Source organism: Odocoileus virginianus, chromosome 16, assembly GCF_023699985.2.
Source record: "Odocoileus virginianus isolate 20LAN1187 ecotype Illinois chromosome 16, Ovbor_1.2, whole genome shotgun sequence".
Lineage (NCBI taxonomy): Eukaryota > Metazoa > Chordata > Mammalia > Artiodactyla > Cervidae > Odocoileus > Odocoileus virginianus.
The window spans coordinates 43,676,612-43,697,882 of record NC_069689.1 but is presented as its reverse complement, the minus strand read 5'-3'; the positions used below and the strand labels follow the sequence as shown (position 1 = coordinate 43,697,882).

General features: G+C 47.3%; 1 protein-coding gene across 2 annotated transcripts in view; it reads right to left on the bottom strand.

The window, feature by feature from the left end:
• Positions 1-21,271, bottom strand: part of ADAMTS17 (ADAM metallopeptidase with thrombospondin type 1 motif 17) — a 398,742-nt gene that overhangs the window by 319,714 nt on the left and 57,757 nt on the right. For both annotated transcript variants that reach the window (XM_070478143.1, XM_070478144.1), the window contains exon 4: positions 13,474-13,643. In XM_070478143.1, coding sequence (XP_070334244.1) covers positions 13,474-13,643 — 170 coding nt within the window. The remainder of the gene's footprint in view (positions 1-13,473; positions 13,644-21,271) is intronic.

Sequence of the window (21,271 nt, the reverse complement as noted above, 5' to 3'; positions counted from 1 at the left end):
TAGGCTGAATGATAACTGAGTGCATATACCATATTTTGTAAATCCCTAAAGAGATGGGACCACCAGACCATCTTACCTGTCTCCTAAGGAATCTGAATGTGGGTCAAGAAGCAACAGTTACAGCCTTACCTGGAACAAATAACTGGTTCAAAATTGGGAAAGGAGTATGACAAGGCTGTACACTCCCCCTATTTAACTTCTATGCAGAGGACATCATGCAAAATGCTGGGCTGGATGAATCACAAGCGCTAGAATCGAGTGCTTGGAGAAACATCAACAACTTCAGATATGCAAATGAAAGCACTCTAATGGCAGAAAGTGAAGAGGACCTAAAGAGCCTCTTGATAAGGGTGAAAGAGGAGAGTGAAAAAGCTGGCTTAAAACTCAACATTCAGATCATGGCGTTTAGTCCCATCACTTTATGGCAAATAGATGGGGAAACAGTGGCAGATTTTATTTCTGGGAGGGCTCCAAAATCACTGGGGATGGTGACTGCAGCCATGATATTAAAAGATGCATGCTCCTTGGAAAGAAAGCAATGACAAACCTAGACAGCATATTAAAAAGCAAACGCGTCACTTTGCCAACAAAAGTCCATATAGTCAAAGCTATGGTTTTTCCAGGAATCATGTATGGATTTGAGGTTGGACATAAAGAAGACTGAGCATTGGAGAATTAATACTTTTGAACTATGTTGCTGGAGAAGACTCTTGAGAGTCCCTTGGGCAGCAAGAAGATCAAACCAGTCTATTCTAAAGGAAATCAACCCTAAATAGTCATTGGAAGGACTGATGCTGAAACTCTAATATTCTGACCACTTGATGCAAAGAGCTGACTCATTCGGCTGAGTCTGGGGAAAAGACCCTGAGTCTGGGAAAGATTAAAGACAGAAGGAGAAGAGGGTAGCAGAGATGAGAGAATTAGATACCATCATCAACTCAATGGACATGAATTTAAGCAAACTCTGGGAGACAGTGACGTACAGTGAAGCCTGGTATGCGGCAGTCCCTGGGGTTGCGAAGAGTTAGATGCACCTTAGCAACTGAACAACAACCACCACAACAACCACATCTGTCTACCTATTCACCCTTCAGTGGACACTGAGTTACTTTCTCCTTTTGACTATGCTGAATAATGCTGCTATGAGTGTGGGTGTACAAGTTCATGACCTTGCTTTCATTTCTTTTTGGTTTATACTCAGAAGTGGATCATATTATAAATTCTATTTTCTTAAGAACTATCACACTGTTTTCCAAAGGAATTACACCATTTTATGGTCCCAAGAAAAGTACACAAGGCTGCCCATTTCTCCACATCCTTGTCAACACCTATTATTTTACGTTGTTTTAGTAATAGCATTTTAATGGGAGTGATGTAATATCTCACTGTGGTTTAGATTTGCATTTCCCTAATGATCAGTGACACTGAATATCTTTTCATAAGATTACTGGCCATTTGTGTATCTTCTTGGAGAAATGTCTATTTAAGTACATTTTAAAATGAGGTTGTTTGGTTTTCATTGTTGTTGAAATCTCTGTATATCCTGGATATTATCAGATATGTAATTTGTAAATATTTCCTCCCATTTTGTGCTCTGCCTTTTTACTTTGTTGATAGTGTCCTTTGGTGTACAAATTTTAAATTTTGGTGAAGACAAATTTACCTACTTTTTTATGTTGTTGACTGTGCCTTTGGTATAATATTCAAAAAATTATTACCAAATGAATGTCATGAAGTTTTCCCTTTTCTTTTAGGACTTTTATAGTTTTTAAGCTCTTACATTTATGTCTTTAACCCAATTTGAATTAATTTTTGTATACGATGTTAGGTAAGGGTCAAACTTCATTCTTTTGCATGAACATAAACAGCCTTGCTATTACTATCTGTTCAAAAGGCTGTCATGTCCCCACTGAACAGTCCTTGTAGTCTTGTTGAAAAGCATTTGACTACCTATGTCAGAGTATATTTCTGGGCTCTGTATTCTATCCCATCCATCTGCATGTTTGTCTTTAGCCAGTATCACAGTTTTCTGAGTACTATTGTTGCTCAGTCGCTAAGTTGTGTCCCACTCTTTGCAAACCCACGGACTGCACCATGACAGGCTCCCCTGTCCTTCACTATCCCACAGAGCTTGCTCAAACTCATGTCCATTGAGTCAGTGAAGTCATCCAAGCATCTCATTTTCTGTTGTCCCCTTTCCTCTTGCCCTCAATCTTTTCCAGCATCAGGGTCTCTTACAATGAGTCAGCTCTTTGCATCAGGTGACCAAATTATTGTCAATTATTGACCAATTATCATCATCATCGGTCTTTCCAATAAATATTTAGGATTGATTTCCTTTTCCTTTGTAGTATTTTGAAATCAGGAAATATAAGTCTTTCAACTTTGTTTTCCTTTCCAAGATTGTTTTGGCTGTTCAGGGTCTCTTGAGATACTGTGCAAATTTTAGAATGAATTTCTCAATTTCTGCAAGGAAAAATGTTGTTAGGATTTTGCTAGTGACTGCATTGGGTCTGTGCATTGCTTTGGGCAATATTTACATCTTAATGATAAAACTTCCAATCCACGAACACCAGTGTCTTTCCATTTATTTATGTATTCTGTATTTCTTACATCAATGTTTTATAGGTTTTAGTGTACAAATTTTTCACCTCTTTGATTAATGTGTTCAGTATTTTATTCTTTTTCACATTTTTGCAAATGGAATTGTTTTCTTAATTTCTTTTTCAGATTGTTCAATTTTGGGTACAAAAATATCACTGTTTTATGCGTATTGGTTAGTACCCTGCTAATTTGCTAGATTATTTTATTAGTTCTAATTTTTGTGTCTTAGTACTTCATGATTTTCTATAGGGCTCATGCTATCTATAAACATATAATTTTACTTCTTCCTTTCCTAATTGGATGCCTTTTCTTTCTTTGACTTGATTAACTGCTCTGACTATGACTTCCAGTATTACATAGCACAGAAGTAGTGAAATAAATCATCCTTGCCTTGTTCTTGATCTTAGAGGAAAAGCTTTCAATCCATCACCCTTGAGCATGACATTCACTAAGGGTTTTTCATATATGGCTTTTATGATGTTGAGGTAGCTTCCTTTAATTCCTATTTGCTGACTTTTTTTTTTTTATCACAAGAGATAGATGGATTTTAGCAAATAGTTTTCTTTTTCCATCAACTGAGATGATAATTTGTTTTTTTCCTTCCTTCAGTTAATGTGGTATATTACGGTGCTCAATTTTGTATGTTGAACCATCCTTGAATTCCAGAAATAAATCCCACTTTGTCATGGTGCATGATATGATTTTGGTTTGCTAGTATCTTGTTGAGAATGCTTGCAATAATATTCAAAAGGGAAATTTTTTCCTTATTCATAAGGAACTATAGCACTTTTAGAGTGTCTTGATATGGCTTTCATTAAAGGGCAATGCTATCCTCATAGAAAAAAGAAAGCATTTTTGCCTTTTCAGTTTATTAGAAGAGTTTGAGGAGGATTAATTAATTAGTTCTCCTTTAAATGTATGGTATAATTTACCAGTTAAGCTGTCAGATTCATGGCTTTCCTTTGTCAGGAGATTGTCGATTACTGATTTGATATCCTTATTAGTTACAGGTCGACTCAGATTCTTTATGTCTTTGTGATTAAGGCTTGGTGAGCTTTGTGTTTCTAGGTATTTGTCTAGTTCATCTAGGTTAGCTAATTAGATAATGTACAGTGGCTCACTGTATCTTCTTATAACTCATTTTGGTTCTACAGAATTGATAGTCATGTCCCTGCATTCATTCCTGATTTTAATAATTCAAGATTTTTTACTAATCAGTTTGCTGTTGATGAGTCATTAAGTCATGTCCAACTCTTTGTGACCCCATGGACTGCAGCACACCAGGCTCCTCTGTCCTTCACTATCTTGTGGAGTTTGCTCAAATTCATTTCCATTGAGTCAGTGATGCTATATAACCATCTCATTCCCAGCATCAGGGTCTTTTTGAATGAGTTGGCTCTTTGCACAAGGTGGCCAAAATACTGGAATTGCAGCTTCAGCATGAAGCTTCAGTCCTCCTAATGAATACTGATTGATTTCCTTTAGGTTTGATCTTGCAGTCCAAGGGACTTTCAAAAGTCTTCTCCAGCACCACAATTCAAAAGCATCAACTCTTTGGCACTCAGACTTCTTTATGGTCCAGCTCTCATATCTCTATATAACTACCAGAAAAACCATAGCTTTGACTGTGCAGACCTTTGTCGGCTTTGACTACAGTGAAGAACAGGGAAGCCTAGTGTGCTGCTGTCCATGGGGCTGGCAAAGAGCTGGACACGATTTGACAACTGAACAACAACAATCTTTGTTGGCAAAGTAAAGTCTCTGCTTTTGAATATGCTGCCTAGGTTTGTCATCACTTTCCCTCCAAGGAGCAAGAGTCTTTTGATTTCATGGCTGCAGTCACTATCTGCAGTGATTTTGGAGCCCAAGAAAATAAAATCTGTCACTGCTTCCACTTTCCCCCTTCTATTTGCCATGAAGTGATGGGACCAGATGCCATGATTGTAGTTACTGAATTCACTTTTTCACTCTCCTCTTTCACCCTCATCAAGAGGCTCTTGAGTTCCTCTTCACTTTCTGCCATTAGAGGGGTATCATCTGCATATCTGAGGTCATTGACATTTCTCTTGGCAATCTTGATTCCGGCTTGTGATTCATCCAGCCCTGCATTTTGCATGATGTATTCTGCATAGAAGTTAAATAAACAGTGTGACAATATACAGTCTTGCCATACTCCTTTACCAATTTAGAACCAGTCAGTTGTTCTGTCTGGTTCTAACTGTTACTTCTTGACTTGAATAGAGGTTTCTCAGGAGACAGGTAAGATGGTCTGGTATTCCCATCTCTTTAAGCATTTTCCACAGTTTGTTGTGATCCACATAGTCAAAGGCTTTACTGTAGTCAATGAAGCAGAAGTAGATGTTTTTCTGGAATTACCTTGCTTTCTTTATGATCCAATGAGTGTTGGCAATTGGTTTCTGGTTCCTCTGACTGTTAAATGCAGCTTCTGCATCTGGAAGTTCCCAACTGATGTATTACTGAAGCCTAGCTCTAAGGATTTTGTGCATATCCTTGCTAGTGTGTGAAGTGAGTGCAGCTGTTCAACAGTCTGAACATTCTTTGGGACTGGCATGAAAACTGACCTTTTCCAGTCCTGTGGCGACTGCTGAGTTTTCCAAATTTGCTGACAGATTTACAAAGCACCAACTCTTTGGCACTCAGACTTCTGAGTGTTGAGTGCAACACTTTAACAACATACTCTCTTAGGATTTTAAATCCTAAGGTGCTAAGTGCAGCACTTTAACAGCATACTCTTTCAGGATTTTAAATAACTCAGCTGGAATACCATTACCTCCACTAGCTTTGTTCATAGTAAAGCTTCCTAAGGGAAGCTTTTTTTTTTTTTTGACTTGACTTCACACTCTAGGATGTCTGGCTCTAGGGGAGTGACCACACCATTGTGGTTATCCAGTTCATTAAGACCTCTTTTGTAAAGTTCTTCTGTGTATTCTTGCCATCTCTCCTCACACTCTTCTGATTCTGTTAGGTCCTTACTGTTTCTGTCCTTTTATCATGCCCATCCTTATAGGAAACGTTCCCTTGATATCTCCAATTTTCTGAAGAGATTATCTAGTCTTTCCCACTCCGTTTTTTCCCTTTATTTCCTTGCATTGCTCATTTAAGAAGGCCTTCTTATCTCTCCTGGCTATTCTCTGGAACTCTGCTAAAGATTTAATCAATCTAGCTGAAGTTTTATCAATTTTGTCAGTTTTTCTGAAGAATCAGTCCTTAGTTTTACTGATTTTATCTATTGTTTTTCTATTCTTTATTTATTTCTGCTCTAATCTTCCCTTCCTTTTGCTAGACTTGAGCTTCGTTTGCTCTTCTAGCTCCCTTAAGGTGTAAAGTTAGGTTATTAATTTGAGATCTTTTTTTAAAAAAGTAAGCATTTTACAACTATACATTTCCTTCTGAGTACTGCTTCCATTGTTTTCCATAAGTTTTGGTTTGTTGCCTTTTCATTTTAACTCAGCCTCATGCATTTTCTCACTTTCCCTGTGATTTCTCCCTTGACCCACTGGTTGTACAAGAGTGTGTTGTTTAATTTCCACATATTTGTGAATTCTCCAATTTTCCTTCTGTTACTGATTTCTAACTTAATCCCACTGTGGTTAGAGAAGATACTTTGTATGATAATTTTTAAATCTGTGGAGACAATCTGTGAATATATACAGTATATCCTGGAGGATGTCCCATGTGCATTTGAAAAAAGGAATATCCTGCTATTGTTGGGTAGTGTTCTGTATATCTTGTTAGATCTAGTTGCCTTATTGTGTTGTTCAAGTCCTCTATTTCCTCACTTATCTTCTGTCTAGTTTTCCTATTCACTACTAATAGTGTGTGTGTATATGTGTGTGTGGAAGGGGAGAGCTGAAGTGTCTATCATTACAGAAAACTGCAGACTTGTCACTACAATTCTATAAAGTTTTTGTTTCATATATTATAATGATCTGTTATTAGGTGCATAAATACTTTATAACTGTTCCATATTCTTGCTGTATTGAATCTTTTATTATATACAAGATATCTTTGTCTCTTGTAACTTTTTCTGACTAAAAGTCTATACTGTATCATATTAGTATAACCACTCCTGATATCTACAGTTACTATCTGCATGGACTATCTTTTTTATTCTTTTGCTTTTGATTTATTTGTGTCTTAATGTAAAGTCAGCCTCTTATACACACTGGAGCATTTCTTAGATCCATTCTACTAAACTGTCTTTAAAAACAAAACAAAACAATTTTTTATTTTGTGCTGGTGTATAGCTGATTAACAAGCAATGTTGCAATAGTTTTAGGTGAACAGGAAGGGACTCAGCCATACATATACATGTATCCATTCTTCCCCAAACTCAATCTGTCTTTTGACTGGAGAGTTTAACCTATAATTTAAGATAATTACTGACAAGGAGGGACTTCCTTCTGCACTTTGCTATTTGTTTTCTATGTGTTTTATAGCTTTTTTGGGCGCTCATTTCCTGCATTAGTGATATTTTTTTGCATGTTCCATTTTTATGGTGAAATTTTTAAATTCCCTTCTCATTTCCTTTTGGGTACATTTTATAGCTATTTTCTTTGTGATTACTATGAGCATTACATTTAACATCCTAAAGTCATAGCATTCTGATTTTATACCAGTCTGAATTCAACAGTACACAGAAACTCTGCAACAAGATGGTTTTTTAAAAAGCAAAAAAAAAAAAGAAAGTAATTATAAATCAAGACAAGAACCACCAAGGAAAAAGCAGACTGCTATGATAAAGAAAACAGGTGGCCTTTGCAGAGAAGTCAGCAAGGAGGGTCTCTCTAAGGGGACATTCACACGGAGACATAAAAGACAGAGGAGCCAACTCTGTATAAAGTGAGGCAAAGAACATTCCTGACAAAGAGATACTACAAGTCAGAGAGGAGCCCACGGGGGTCCCTGAGAAACGGTGGTGCACAGGGCAGGAGCTCATGCTAGCATGGAGCAGGGAGTGAAGCCCGGGAGAAGCAGGTGGGCCCCGGCCACACAGCGTGGGAGGGCAGAGGGGGAAGAGTTCCACATCCGCCACAAGGAAAGCCACAGAGCGCCTTAGCACTCCTAGTGACAGCGTCCTAATTCTGTCGGAAGAAGATCCTTCTGGCCATTCTGTAGCAAGGATACAAGAGGGAAGACAATGGAAGTGAGACGCCCAGGAAGAATAGCCCTGCAGTTGTCAAGATAAAAAACAATGGCGGTCAGTCCAGAGTAGAGATGGAAAGAAAGGGCAGATTTGAGGGATGACCAGGTGGGACAGGGAACACTCAGCCCAGGTTTGAGACCTCACCCTGTGAGGCACTCACTGGCTCTGCACCCCAAACTCCCCACAAGCCTCTATTTTCTTCTCTGTAAAATGAGAATGAGGAAATCTACCAAGGATGAGGAGGAAGTGACATGAAATCATGAAGCTTCCATCTGGACTAGTCAATGCACCATGAACACCCTTCCTTCCTCTCAAACGTGGGCCATCAGGCTACTGATTGATGTAGACCTAATTCACGACAACCCTGCGATGCTATGAAAACTCTGAGTACTCGACACCAAACTCCCAAACCCTACCAACTGTGGGTGGGCTATCACACACCCAGGCCCCACAAGCCCCCTGGCCTGACTTGGGGACAGGGACTTGTCTGGGTTTAGCCCCTGTGGTCAGAGTGGCATGTAGGAGTTGGGTCAGTCCCCTGCCCACAGAGACCCAAGTGGGAGGGCGGGCGGGGGGGGGGGGTGGGCACTTGGACATCAGCACCATATGGTACTGGAGAGAAACCGATGGAACGAAGGCAGCAACCTCTTCAGCAGATTTCCATCCAAATCCAGAGGAGCAAAGGAGACAGAGCTGTTTCAACCCTACATGCCCACAGAAAACACGGTCCACCAGGAGAGAGAGGGCGGGCTGGCCTCCCCTTCCTGCCGCCTGCACCCGAAGGCCTTGTCTAGTGACACGGCTCCTCAGTCCAGCCACCACCCTTCCCTGGCATCCCAGCTTAGAGATGATCTTACTGGCTAACAGAGATCCCCTTTCCGAAACAGCTATGGGCAGGACAGACAGAATTCTTTGTATTTTTAATACTAGGGTTTGAGAAATTGAAGGATGCTGGAGGTGATGGAGGGTGGCCTTGTTTAAAGCAAGGTACATTGTCTGAATGCGACTGGTTCTTAACTATTCCGAACAGCAAGTCACAGAGCAACAGAAACGGGTTGCCGGTGGTAAGAGTCGGTGTGAGCAGGTCGGGTGCTCTGCGTCCACTTGTTTTCTGGCCTCGTCAGACCAGCCAAGAAACTCCAAGAAGCAGACGACTGAGGGGCTAAGTGTCAGTGTGCAAATGCCACGTGCCCTGCACCAAAGTGGCATGACCTTCTCAGGCAGGCCTCGTTAAGAAACATCTAAATCCCAAACTAATGTAGTTGGCCCAGATTTGCCCTCAAGCAGCAGGATCTGGAGCCGCCAACATCTTAGTATCAGCAGCTGAAGAGGCGTGAAGAGTGTCATGTTGAAGCCAAGCGTCACCACCACTCAGCCTGTCTTTCCGTCCTTACAGCTCGTGGGGAGACCAACACTCCCACATACAACCCCTCTCCGACCTGCGATAAATGAAACAGCGGCCCTTGCCCACATGATAAAGTTATGAAAGCAAATATCAAACTGGGAGCTTTGCCTTATTACTACTTCAGCTGTTGTAATGAATGTTTATCCCCTGGACTTGTGCCCTGGACAAAAAATAAATAAATGAGATGAAATTACCTACAGGTGAGAGAGCCTGGTGCTGAGCCAGCCCCCGCAGCCCTCCCCCTGAGCTCTGCTCTGGGCGACTGCAGCACCGCAGCCCGTCGTTAACCAGCCGCCAGGGAGGCCAGGGCTCGTGCAAACACAGAGCTCGGATATTTCTCAGAAATCAGGGCCAAGCACCATTAAAAGCTGAAACAGGAGCAATTCCACTTCTGGGTACATACCCAAAAGAAGTGAAAGCAGGGACTCAGGCTGTACACGCACGTTCACAGCAGCATTATTCATAAGAGCCTAAAGGAGGAAGCAACCCGAACATTTATCAATGGATGAACAGACAAAATGTAATCTGTCCATATGATGGAATATTTTGCAGCCAAAAAGGAAGGAGATTCTGACACCTCCAACAACATGGACCAACCTAGAGGACATCATGCTGAGTGAAAATCAACCAGTCACAAAAGAACAAATACTGTTTGACTCCACTTATATATGAGGTCCTTAGGGGCGTCAAATTCAAAATGGAAGGGTGGCTGTTGGGGCTGGGGGAGGGGAGAATGGGGTGTCAGTGTCTAATGAGCACAGTTTCAGTTCTGAAAGATAAAGGAATTCGGGGGATGGACAGTGACAATGGCGGTACAGCAATGTGAATGTAACCTAATGTTACGAAACTGCAGGCTTAAAGGGTGAGACAGAGACTTTTATGGTATGTACTTATTACTGTAAGTTTTAAAAATCTGGAGAAGGAAAGGAAGGAAGGAAAAAATGGAGAGGAAGGAAAGGGCGGGGGGAGAAAGGAAAGAAAAGAAGTTAATAGAATTCCTAGAGCTGATGAGTTTGAAAGGGAGGGTGACCTGGTGCCTCATGGTGTGCCCATGTCCACGGATCAGCCCTGGACCAGTGCCCCAGCGGGTCCACATCACTGGGCTTTGCAGACGAGCCCGTCCTACAGGGAGGTCTGTGGGTCCAGAGGGTAACTCACTTTCAAGACTCCACACACCACTAAAGCAGCCTCGGCCTCGGGGCATGGCCTGTCTGCAGTGGGGGTGGGGGACAGACAGACGGAGTTTCCTGCAAATCAATACATGTCCCCAAAGCAAGCACTGGCAAGTCAACTGGACAGAGGTCGAGGTACCGGAGTCTTGACTTCACAGTGGGCAGGAACGCTGTGGAGCTCACCATCCCCATCAGCCCAAGGTGAGGCTTAGAAGGGTGAGGCTTATGATCATCTATTTCCCTGTGGCTTGTTACAGACGGGCCTGGCCTGAAGGCCACAGCCTTGCCAGTGACTGCTTGTGCGACCTGGGCCATGTCTCCAGCCTCCCTGTTCTTGGGCCACCTCCAGCATCTCTCAGCCACTGTGGCACAGCCAGGGCCTGGCCCTTTCTGCTTCCTATGAGCTATATATGCACTTGTCACCAGGCACAAGACGCCTGGGGCGGCTAAAGGCCCAGGGGTGGTTAAGCCCCTGCCTCGCAGCTGCTCACACAGAAGGAGCCAGCTCAAAGTGGTTCTGATGCTGCCAGCTCTGAGCTCAGAGCAGGGCTCCTGCCTCAGGTCTGTCTGGGCCTACACCCCACACTTGTACCCCTCTCCCTCTTCCCTCTCCAAAGTCCTCTTTGACCTCAGTTCCACCCAGGGAGGCTCTTTTCTCTTCTCTCCCTCAGCCAAGATCTTCAACAATGCTGTTTCTACTCCTTCACTTCCTGATCTCATCCCAGTTTGTCCCAACACAGCTTCCGCCCCCAGCAATCCCTAAGGTGAGTGAAAGTGAAGTCACTCAGTCCTGTCTGACTCTTTGCAACCCCCATGGACTATAGCCTATGAGGCTCCTCCGTCCATGGGTTTTTCCAGGCAAGAGTACTGGAGTGGGTTGCCGTTTTCTTCTCCAGGGGACCCCCACCCAGGGATGGAACCCAGGTCTCCTGCATTGCAAGCAGACGCTTTTACACTTTCACCATCTGAGGCACCAGGGAACCAATCCCTAAAGTTACTCCTTTGGGGCCGGCAGCAGCATCAGGCACTGTTAGTCACTCCCTTCCCACACCTCTCACCTCGCTCCTAAGGACAACCCACATCGGGTCTGTCTGCCTCCCGCCCGGCCCTGACCCCAGAACTCCACTGTGCCTCTGCCGGCATCTCCTCTCTCCCGGCTGTGCTCTGCTCGACCTGGCCAAGGCCAGCCACACCAACAGCTGCAGCCCCAGCCTCACGCCCAGCAGCCTTAGTCCCTTCACCCACCAGGCTCGCCATCCTGAGCTCCACCAGCGAACTCAAAGCTAGCTGGTCCAAACTGGAACCCTCGCTGTGTTCCCAAACACTCTTCTCCTTTTCCCGTCCAGTAGCCCTGCCAACCACCCAGGCAACCAGAGCATAGCTCAGGGGTACCCTGGGTCTCTCTTGCCTCTGCCTTTCCAGGCCAGACACCCAGTCCTGTGGGTCTCTCCTCCCAGCACACCCTCCTCCCCACAGGATCACCTCCTCCACCCCCATGCCCGCCCCTTAGTCCAGATGCTTTCACCTCACACGCTCCATTCCCAGTGCTCCTTCTTGCCTTTCCAACTCCAGTCCCCCCAGGTGCAGCTGTGGGGCTGTCCTTCCAGACCTTAGTCCATGCACGTTTCTGTCTCCCCTTGGGAGGCCTCACCCGCCCTCCCCATCCTGACTCTGGGCACCCACCTCATTAAGGCTGCTCCCATCCTGGCTGCAGCCACACCAGTCCACCTGTCCTCCCCAAGATGTGGCTCCTGTGGCAGCCCCTATGTGACCTGCCACTGCTCCCCCAACCAGGCAAGCACCCTCACTTGGCTGAAGGGTCAGCTCTTTCACGATGCCCCCACACTTTGGGGTGATCACTCCCCAGGCCTCCACCTGGCCCACAATGCTCCCTGCAGAAATGCCTACTCAAGCACAGATGCTTCGCCCGTCTGTGACACCACTGCCTTCTGTGGAAAGGACCGGATCTTTTAAGATTTGTAACTGGCACCTACCACAGTGCCAGATCTTCAGAATTGCTTGTTAGGAGAGTGGATGGATGGTGGAGTGGGGATGCACACAAACATCCTTCTGTGTCTAAAGTTTGAGGTGGGCAGCCCCTCCCCACCTGCCCACCATGTGACCTTTCCCTCCTCCGCCCATTCATCAGATCAGAGGAGACACAGCTCCTTCCTTGGTTCCCTCAACTAGGCAACCTCTATTCCTCTCATAGGACCAGCTCTGTTTTACACTAAAGTCAGATATTGATTCTTTGTACTAGACAGTTGGCTCCTTAGAGCAGGACTGACTGACTCAGCGTTGAGTCCTCTGAGAGGGGCCTTCACCCACAGAAAGGGTCTCAGGAGGCCTCTAGTGGGGAGCACGGGAGACTCCCATAACCAGAGGACTCATATCTCCCGGAAGACTCTCATCACTGGGCAGATTCCCATCACCGGGCGGACTCCCACTACCAGAGGTCTCTCACACCAGGCAGACCCCTGCTACCAGAGGACTCCGGTCCCAGGGCGGACTCTCATTGCCGGGCGGCCTCGCGTCACCGGGCAGACTCTCATCACCAGGCGGCCTCCCATCCCCGGGCGGACTCCTATCCCCGGATGGACTCCCATCCCCGGGTGGACTCTCATCACCAGGCAGCCTCCCATCCCCGGGCGGACTCTCCCACACCCGGCGGACTCCCACACCGGGCGGCCTCCCATCCCCGGGCGGACTCCCTCACACCCGGCGGCCTCCCACACCGGGCGGACTCCCATCCCCGGGCGGACTCTCATGGCCCGGCGGCCTCCCACACCGGGCGGACTCCCGTCACCGAGCGGCCTCCCATTCCCGGATGGACTCCCACACCGGGCGGCCTCCCATCCCCGGGCAGACTCCCTCACACCCGGCGGCCTCCCACACCGGGCGGACTCCCATCCCCGGGCAGACTCCTCCACACCCGGCAGCTTCCGGCACTGACCCCTCACCAGCACGGCTCAGCACTCGGGCCTCTGCCTAGGGCGCCCCCCCGGCCCCCGCGCCGTGTGCCCCACCTGCCCAGGGGTGGCAAGTCTGCGTGTGAGCCCACCCCCGAGCCAGGAGCAGACGCCCGCGCTGCGCGCAGAGCCCTCTCCAGGGGCAAGCAGACTCACCATGTTCATGACGGTAAGGATAAACCTCTGGGCGGCCTCGGCCCCGTGGTACTGCACCATGTCGGCGTCGGCCACCACTAGGGTCTCCACCGTGTGTTCGCTGGTCAGCCGGATGGCATTCCTCCGCCGCCGCCCATCCCGCGACGGCCGGCCCCTCCTCGGCTTCTTTTCTAGAAAACAACGGAGACGTTCGTGCAGCGCTTTGCGTGTTAGCTTCTTATCCACACGGTAAACAGGGTTCTCGCCACACCTCCCCAACAGAACGACCAGTCTTCCCGGCCAGCGGCTGGGCCTGGCGCCCCCTGCCCTCCTCTGCCGCAGCCAAGCCTGCGCGTCTGGGGCCAGATGTCATGACGGACATGCCCGTCCACCATGGCAGCGAGGGGCAGAAAGGCTGAAGACCACAGAACAGAAAATCTGACCCTGTGGAGAATGAGGAGGACAGTCTGTGGAGGATAGGAAGCCTGGGTTGGGCAGGGAGGGTTAACGACCCAGACTCACAAGGCTTTCTGAAAGCGCCAGGACCCATTGCTGGTAACTGGGGCCAGCGAGCAAAGACCTGGAAGTGGGTGCCCCAGAGACGGAGCAGATAGTCAGGAATAAGGAGCCATTAGCAGGCAAAAAAGCAATATTTCAAAAAAAAAAAAAACCAAAACACAATAGGAAAAAAAAATCACAGGACACACATCGAGGCCAAGATTTGAGTTTGCTGTTTCCTCACCACAGGGAAGGGCTATTAGTAAACAGTGAGTAACCCTCTGCTGTCTCTTCAAATCAGTTGACTTCCTAGAAGACCTTACTTTGCTAAACAGCTGTGGTTACTACTCTGAGTCCCACGTCAGAACATCTGGACGCTGAAAGCCACCATGTAAGGACTGACATACAGATTTGTGGGTGCAAACACCTCTGACCAATATCAAAGGCTGATGTCAATAACATGTGCTTTCAGGATCCAAATGTGAACAGAAAGGCAGTTCCTTAATTTGATAGCTATTATTTCCATTTTTACGTCAGCCCACATGGAAGCCTTTCTTTGGGATTGGAATGAAAGTCTTCTGTGCGGGCTGATATAAAAATGGAAATAATAGCTATCAAATTAAAGAACTGCTTTTCTTTCTCTCCTTAGAAGAAAAGTTATGACCACCCTAGGCAGCTTTTTAAAAAACAGAGACATTACTTTGCCAACAAAGGTCCATCTAGTCAAAGCTATGATTTTTCCAGTAGTCATATATGGATGTGAGAGTTGGACTATAAAGAAAGCTGAGCACCGAAGATTGATGCTTTTGAACTGTGGTATTGGAGAAGGCTCTTGAGAGTCCCTTGGACTGCAAGGAGATCCAACCAATCCATCCTAAAGGAAATCAGTCCTGAATATTCATTGGAAGCACAGATGCTGAAGCTGAAACTCCAATACTTTCATCACCTGATGCAAAGACCTGACTCACAGGAAAAGCCCCCCATGCCGAGAAAGATTGAAGGCGGGAGGAGAAGGGGACGACAGAGGATGAGATGGTTGGATGGCATCACTGACTCAATGGACATGAGTTTGAGTAAACTCTGGGAGGCCTGGCGAGCTGCAGTCCATGGAGTTGCAAAGAGTCGGACACAACTGAACAACTGAACTGAACACAGAAGCCAGCTCTGCTACAACCTCTATGCAATAAACTCAGACCACAGATGTACTACACTGGTTTCAGACAGTGACTCAATCATTCTAGAACCAAAGATGCACACAAAAAACCCTGAAATACGGTTCATAGTGTATAAACAAAAACAGTCTGTGCAGTGAGACAAACTGAAAAACAATCTACAACCACAGAGGAAGCCAATGATGGTAAGACAGTGGGCAGCCATGTAAAGCACAATTGTGAAGATTATTTAGTGATGTAGAGAGAAGCACATATAAGTCTATATATAGTTAAATCTCAGGTTGGCAAAGATTTAACACACAAGCATCTTCAGGCCCAGAGATAATAACCTTCTTTAGGAAGAACTTAACTAAAATACAAATCATGGGTGATGTGTGATCTTCATTTTCCTTTTTTTCCTCTGTATTTTCCAAATTTGTACAATGGAACAAGTACTTGTTTATTTAAAGTATTATCCCTGAGTCTCAGAAAATCCCAGAAGTCACTTTTAAACTATAAACAATAAAACAGAGGGCCTGGGGAGCAAAATATGTCATCTGACTTATCACAGAAATGCAAGACAAAATGTATGACTGTTTTGTCAACCTGCAGGGTGGTTCCCTCCTCCCCAAAGCCAGGCTCACCTCCCATGGAGACTTCCAGGCCTTAGGAGTGGAATTTGGGAAGGCAGGGTCTACTCTAAGAGAAAAGATATGGTCTCAGATGGTACTGCCTTTGCACATGGCCAGAATGAAAGAGGCCCCTGGTAGGCAATCTCTCTCTGGACATACACTCACATTCACGGAGCCCCTCTGAATACAAGGAAGGTAGACCACGGGCAACTCCAAATCCTGAGCTCAGCATGCTTGCCAGGCGCTCACTGCCTGATCAGGCCAACCTGTCCGTCTTGGAATATGCGATAAGCCATGTCATCCTCACTTTAAAGCAGCAGAAGTGAAGGGCCACCCAAACAGGAACTTTGCTGTAACCAGCACACCCACATTTTCCAAGACGATGAAGAGACAAACTGTGCCGCAGCTCCTCCCTAAGCTGGGAGTTATTACCCATCTTTCCGCATTCCCAACTCATGGATTCCTCTGCAGCTACTCCCCGCACTGGCTGCTTATTTTCACCATGTCTGTGTTTTCTGGTTTCTGCATGAATAGAGCTGCATTTTTAGCAGTGTCTAAAGGATGCATTAGTAATATTTCTCTGGAAGATGCTGGGCTGAAACAGGTAAGTAGCGAGTGCTTTCCTAGAAAGGTAGCCCAGCACTTCCCACCAGAGGAGCAGGTGACCCCTGGACTTTTCACACAGCAAAACACTGCACGGGCCATCTGTCTTTCAAGTAGGACCAACAAGAACTACCCCCCCCCCCCCACCATGGGCCTGGGGGAGCTAATAAATGGTGCCACAAAGGGCATAATGGTGTACGTTAACATCTGCCCAGAATACTCAGTCATGGGGAAAACACGACAGCCAGGGGCTCTATGGTCACTAAAGGGTTTGCAACTACAATGACTTTGTCTGCCCCTTTCACCCCCAGCCCCAGGCCCAGTACATGTTGTGAAGTAAACACTCACCGAATGAGTGCATGCTTGAGTGGATGGATGAATGCATGGATGAATGAGTGAGTGGAATCCTTATTTCCCAAATAACAAAGCTGAAGTCAAGCACTGGGCAGGGGTGGATTTAGCCCTAGAACCCAGGCCTCACCCCACAGCTCTGACTCTCCTGCCTGCACTGCTCTGGGTGTGAGCAGGCTCCTCAGTGTCATCTGAACTTAAAACACAGGGACGGGAAAGGCCACAGAAAACTCAGCAGGAAAGGACTCTGTGCATGGCCTTGGCTGCTGCGGGATCTGAGCAGGAGGAGCAGCCTTCCGCCTCCAGGCGCACCAGGCCCTCAAGTCAGACCAGCAAGTGCACGGCCGGCCCCCAGGGCACACGTGCTCCAGCCTGTGTCCCCTCACCAACAACCTGAACCGGGGCTGTCACACGGCACCATGCTAGGCTGGCTGGCGATCCCCCCACGCCCCGGTGCCCCGTCCTTCCCCAAGCATGAGAAGAGGAGCCTCAAGACTCAAATCAGATCCCCACAGCCAGCTGGGTTTCAGGAAATCAGAATTTTTCGTATTTCACGGGACAGTGTGGTGTCTGGGCTGCATTCTGAACACCCCTTTCAAGGACGTCTAGGACAGCAAGCCCTCATCAAAGGCAATACTCTTTCTGCAGTGGAATGAGTACATAAAGACACTCAGCAGTCAGCGTCCAGAAGCCTGGATTGGGGAACAGCAGGTAAGAGAGTGAGGACCTGTGTTCCCTCTCCCTAGACGTGGGAACAGGGGGAGCAGGAGGCAGCTCACCGCCCCCCTCAATCCCTGCTTCCAGCAGCCCCTCCATCAGCAAAGTTCTACAGCCATCACGCCTGATGATTCTTCCTTTCCTACAGGGAGAACAGAACCATAACCTATTTTTACCTTTAATTCCATGAACTGCATCAATATTCCCTAATAAAGTCTCAGCAATACCAATATTCACAGATGAGAAGCACATTGAAAAGCAAGAAGAAAAACATCAATTTCAGAATAACATGGGTGCTGAATTTAGACCTCACAGGAGAGGTCAAAATTGAGGCCAGGCAGGCAGGCAGCCACCTGGGGGCCCTCCAGGCTCACTTGGTAATCAGCTGTCTCCCTCCACTGTGGGAACTGGGGAGGCGGCCCTCACCCCACCGATGAGGACAGACCGCAGCCTGCGAGGCCCCGGCTCTGTTGTCACAGACGCCGGGATCACTCCCAAGTCCAGCCCAGCAGTGTCTTTTGCCAGAACGTCGCTGGGGCTTGGTGCTGACTTGGTAGACTTTCGATCTTGGGATTCACATTATTTTTCTTACATTTATTTTCCCTTTGCCCCAATTATCCATTAAAGAAGAAAATTGTGTGTGTTTATGCAAGTTACCATGAACCTTGTTTGGAACAAGATGCGGGAGAGAAGACAAAGAAGGAACCAAAGGCATTCTAAACATTGTAAATTTAGCATTTTCAAATATTAATTATTCTAAGAGTTTGGGGAGTGTTCAAAATGCTGAGCAAGTATATAATTTACTGCAGTTATTAGTTTTGCTCTTGGTAAAGTAAAAAATAAGCTCAGTTATGAATTGTCAAGCTCTACGTAGAATAGATACTGCTTTAGTTTAACAACAACAGAATATTTAGGTATTCAGGTGGGCTGCCATCTATGGGGTCGCACAGAGTCGGACACGACTGAAGCAACTTAGCAGCAGCAGCAGCAGCAGGGAAAACCAATGCATAAACTCCAAAATACTTGGTGTAAGAATTCAAACAGTGGAAGCCAGCCCTGAAATTACTCTACGTGCTGCAAGGAGGATCCCTGCAGGTCTGATTCTATAACGTCATCTCCAGGGAAGACCTCAGGTTATTCCTCATGCCAAATGAGCCCTGCCAGCTGCAGAAGCAACTCAGAGGGAAAACAGACACTGTGGAGGAAATGGAGGCAGCTGCCCAAGGACACTGGGCTCTTCACGCTCGAAGACAAAGACGGGCCTCTCCCCTAGGAATTGAGTGGAAGGCATCCAACACGCTTACAGAGTCAACGAGAACATGCACACTTAACCTGAACTTGGCGTTCAAGCCAGAAACATAAACATTTCCCACATGCGGCACTCAGGGTCCAGATACAAGAACGTCCCCACCTGCGTACACGAGCGCAGTGGACAACCAGAACCCTCAGCACCATGGCAGAGTCCAGAGCCACCTGTTCTTTCAGCTGCACTGACCATGGGTGTTCTCCAGCTCTCTCGTAGGCAGGACGAAAACAATCCTATCGGAAGCCCTTGCACCACTGTGATGTGTGGCCAAGAATTCACCTGAAGCCAGAGGACAGCCACTTGTCCCTCGTTCTCATCTGGAGACACTGATCGGGGATCTGCACCCAATCCCGAGATCTTTGTAAGCCCTGGGGAGAGGAGTCTCCTCCAGGGCTGGGAGAGGGGTCTGCACTGGCAGGACTGTGGCTGGCTGTGGAAGGACAGGCCCTGGTGCCCAGAGTGAGCACAGGGCGCCAGGAGCTCTTCACCCTGGGGGCCTTGGAGGCAAGCAATGAGATGAGCGGCAAGCAATGACAGGAATTCTAAACAGGGATGCGGTTTGGGGCAGACCAGAGCGTGTGCCTAGCTCAACCACAAGCTACTTGTGGGACACTGGGCAAGCCTCAGAACCTCACCAAGTCTCCGTGACTGTCTTCAAAATCGGAATGATCACACCCACTTCACAGGCTTGCACACTGACTGAGATGCTCATGGAGCACTTAGTTCATCCTCTGGGATGTTACAATTCTTCAATAAATGGCACCCTAATTGCAATGACGATTATGATTCTGGTGGCAGCCAGGTCACCTAGTGGCCAAGGACAGCTTTAGAGACAGAATGCTTGGATTCAAATGAGGGTCCCCATTGTTCTGTCTGATCTGGGGTAAATCGTGTGCCGTCTGCTAGCCTCAGATAACTTATCTACGAGGCAGAGGGACAACGGCTCCTCTCTCAGTGGGCTATGATCAGGCTTAAAGGAGATCCAGGTGTAATCCCTGAGCTGAGCACCTGGCTCACTGTAGGTGCTCAATAAAGCTTAGCTCTACTGATGACAGACCACTGCTGTTCTTCATAGAGACAAACAAGGAGGGTGGGCCTGGAAGCTTCAGCCGGGGTGTCCCAGCTGGCCGTGTGACCCAGGCAGCTCATCTAGTTCCCCCTCTGAACACTGTGAGAAAGAAACGAGACAGCCCCAGGAAGCCCAAAAGAGCATGTGGCAGGAGAAAGCACACGGCCAAGGCTGTGGTCAGGAGGGGCAACAGGACACAGACCCAGAGACACACCTGACCTGCAGAGAAACCCTCTGAAGTGCCAAAACAGCCCTCCCAACCCATAATTTGTGTACAGAGGGTTTTAGTTTTTAGACAAGGTTTCCCCCAGTGAATCACTGTGGTTATAACCCTCATTTTCACATCTTATTCTTTTGGAAACAAACAGTCCCTGGGCTGTCTAAGGACACGCTCTGGAAAGTTATTCCTAGGGAGCAGTCATTGTTTCTAAAGGCTCTCTAGATGAAGTGCACCGGCCCACGTGAGCGCTGGGGACAGGTGAAGTCACACCTGCGAAGCCAGTGCTCTGAGGATGTGGCTCCCGAAGCTGCAGCCGAGGTCCCCCCAGAGCCTCCAGGCTGAGCTCTCTCCTCCCTGCAGACTGTTGTCAGCCATGCCTACAGACGAGACGAGCAAACCAAAACCCAGAAAGGTGTGCAGCATCTTGCTCCTGGAGGCCACTAACCCCGCTGACCGGGTTAGTCCAGCCTCGCAGAATAACCTCCGTCCACTCTGCCCTTGAATGGGGTTCTGAGTTTCCTGAAATCAGGAGAAAAATTAAAAGTTTAATGATCAGTTTTACACAGTCCTCCAACAGGAGGAACACCATTACTCAGGGAAAGACAGTATTTTCCTAACACCAACTTCTAAAATAAAAATAACAAGTCAGACAAAAAATAATAAATCAGACCACTGCCCGAGCCAGTGTTTCCCACATTTTATGATAAACGTGATCATGAATTTGGTTTAGTTATCTCTCTCAGGAACCTTCTATAGAAGTGGAGGACCAAAAACTACAGCACTCAGAGGGAATTCCAAAGAAATTCTCCTGCACGTTCCAAGTGGGAGGCCTCGGGGATCCCTCAGTCCCGGGGGCAGTGGGAGCACCCAGAGGAGCACCCCTGGGCCCGCAGCCAACCAAACAGGCGGGCAAGAGTGGCCGGCAGAGCCGAGAAGGGGGATAACCAGCGGTCGGAGCTACAAAGAGGAGGGAGGGCACGGGCTTCCAGAATCCGGGGTCAACCCGGCGGGCAGAGCCTCGGGCTTGCTCAGTGTCAGGCTCACCAAGGCGCTGCACTAACCTCCCCACCAGGGCAGGCGGGGCTGCCGTGCAGGACATGGGGCGGGGGCCTTCTTTTCTGTACCAGCCACATCAGAAACAAACTCAAAACTGGACAACAGAAGTAACCCTGAGAACAGTGAAACCTCTCAAACCAGGCTGAACAGGAGGCTGGAGCTCTGGGGTCTACCCCACTTGCCGGGGAGACCCCCTGGAGCCCACTGCAGGGGGAA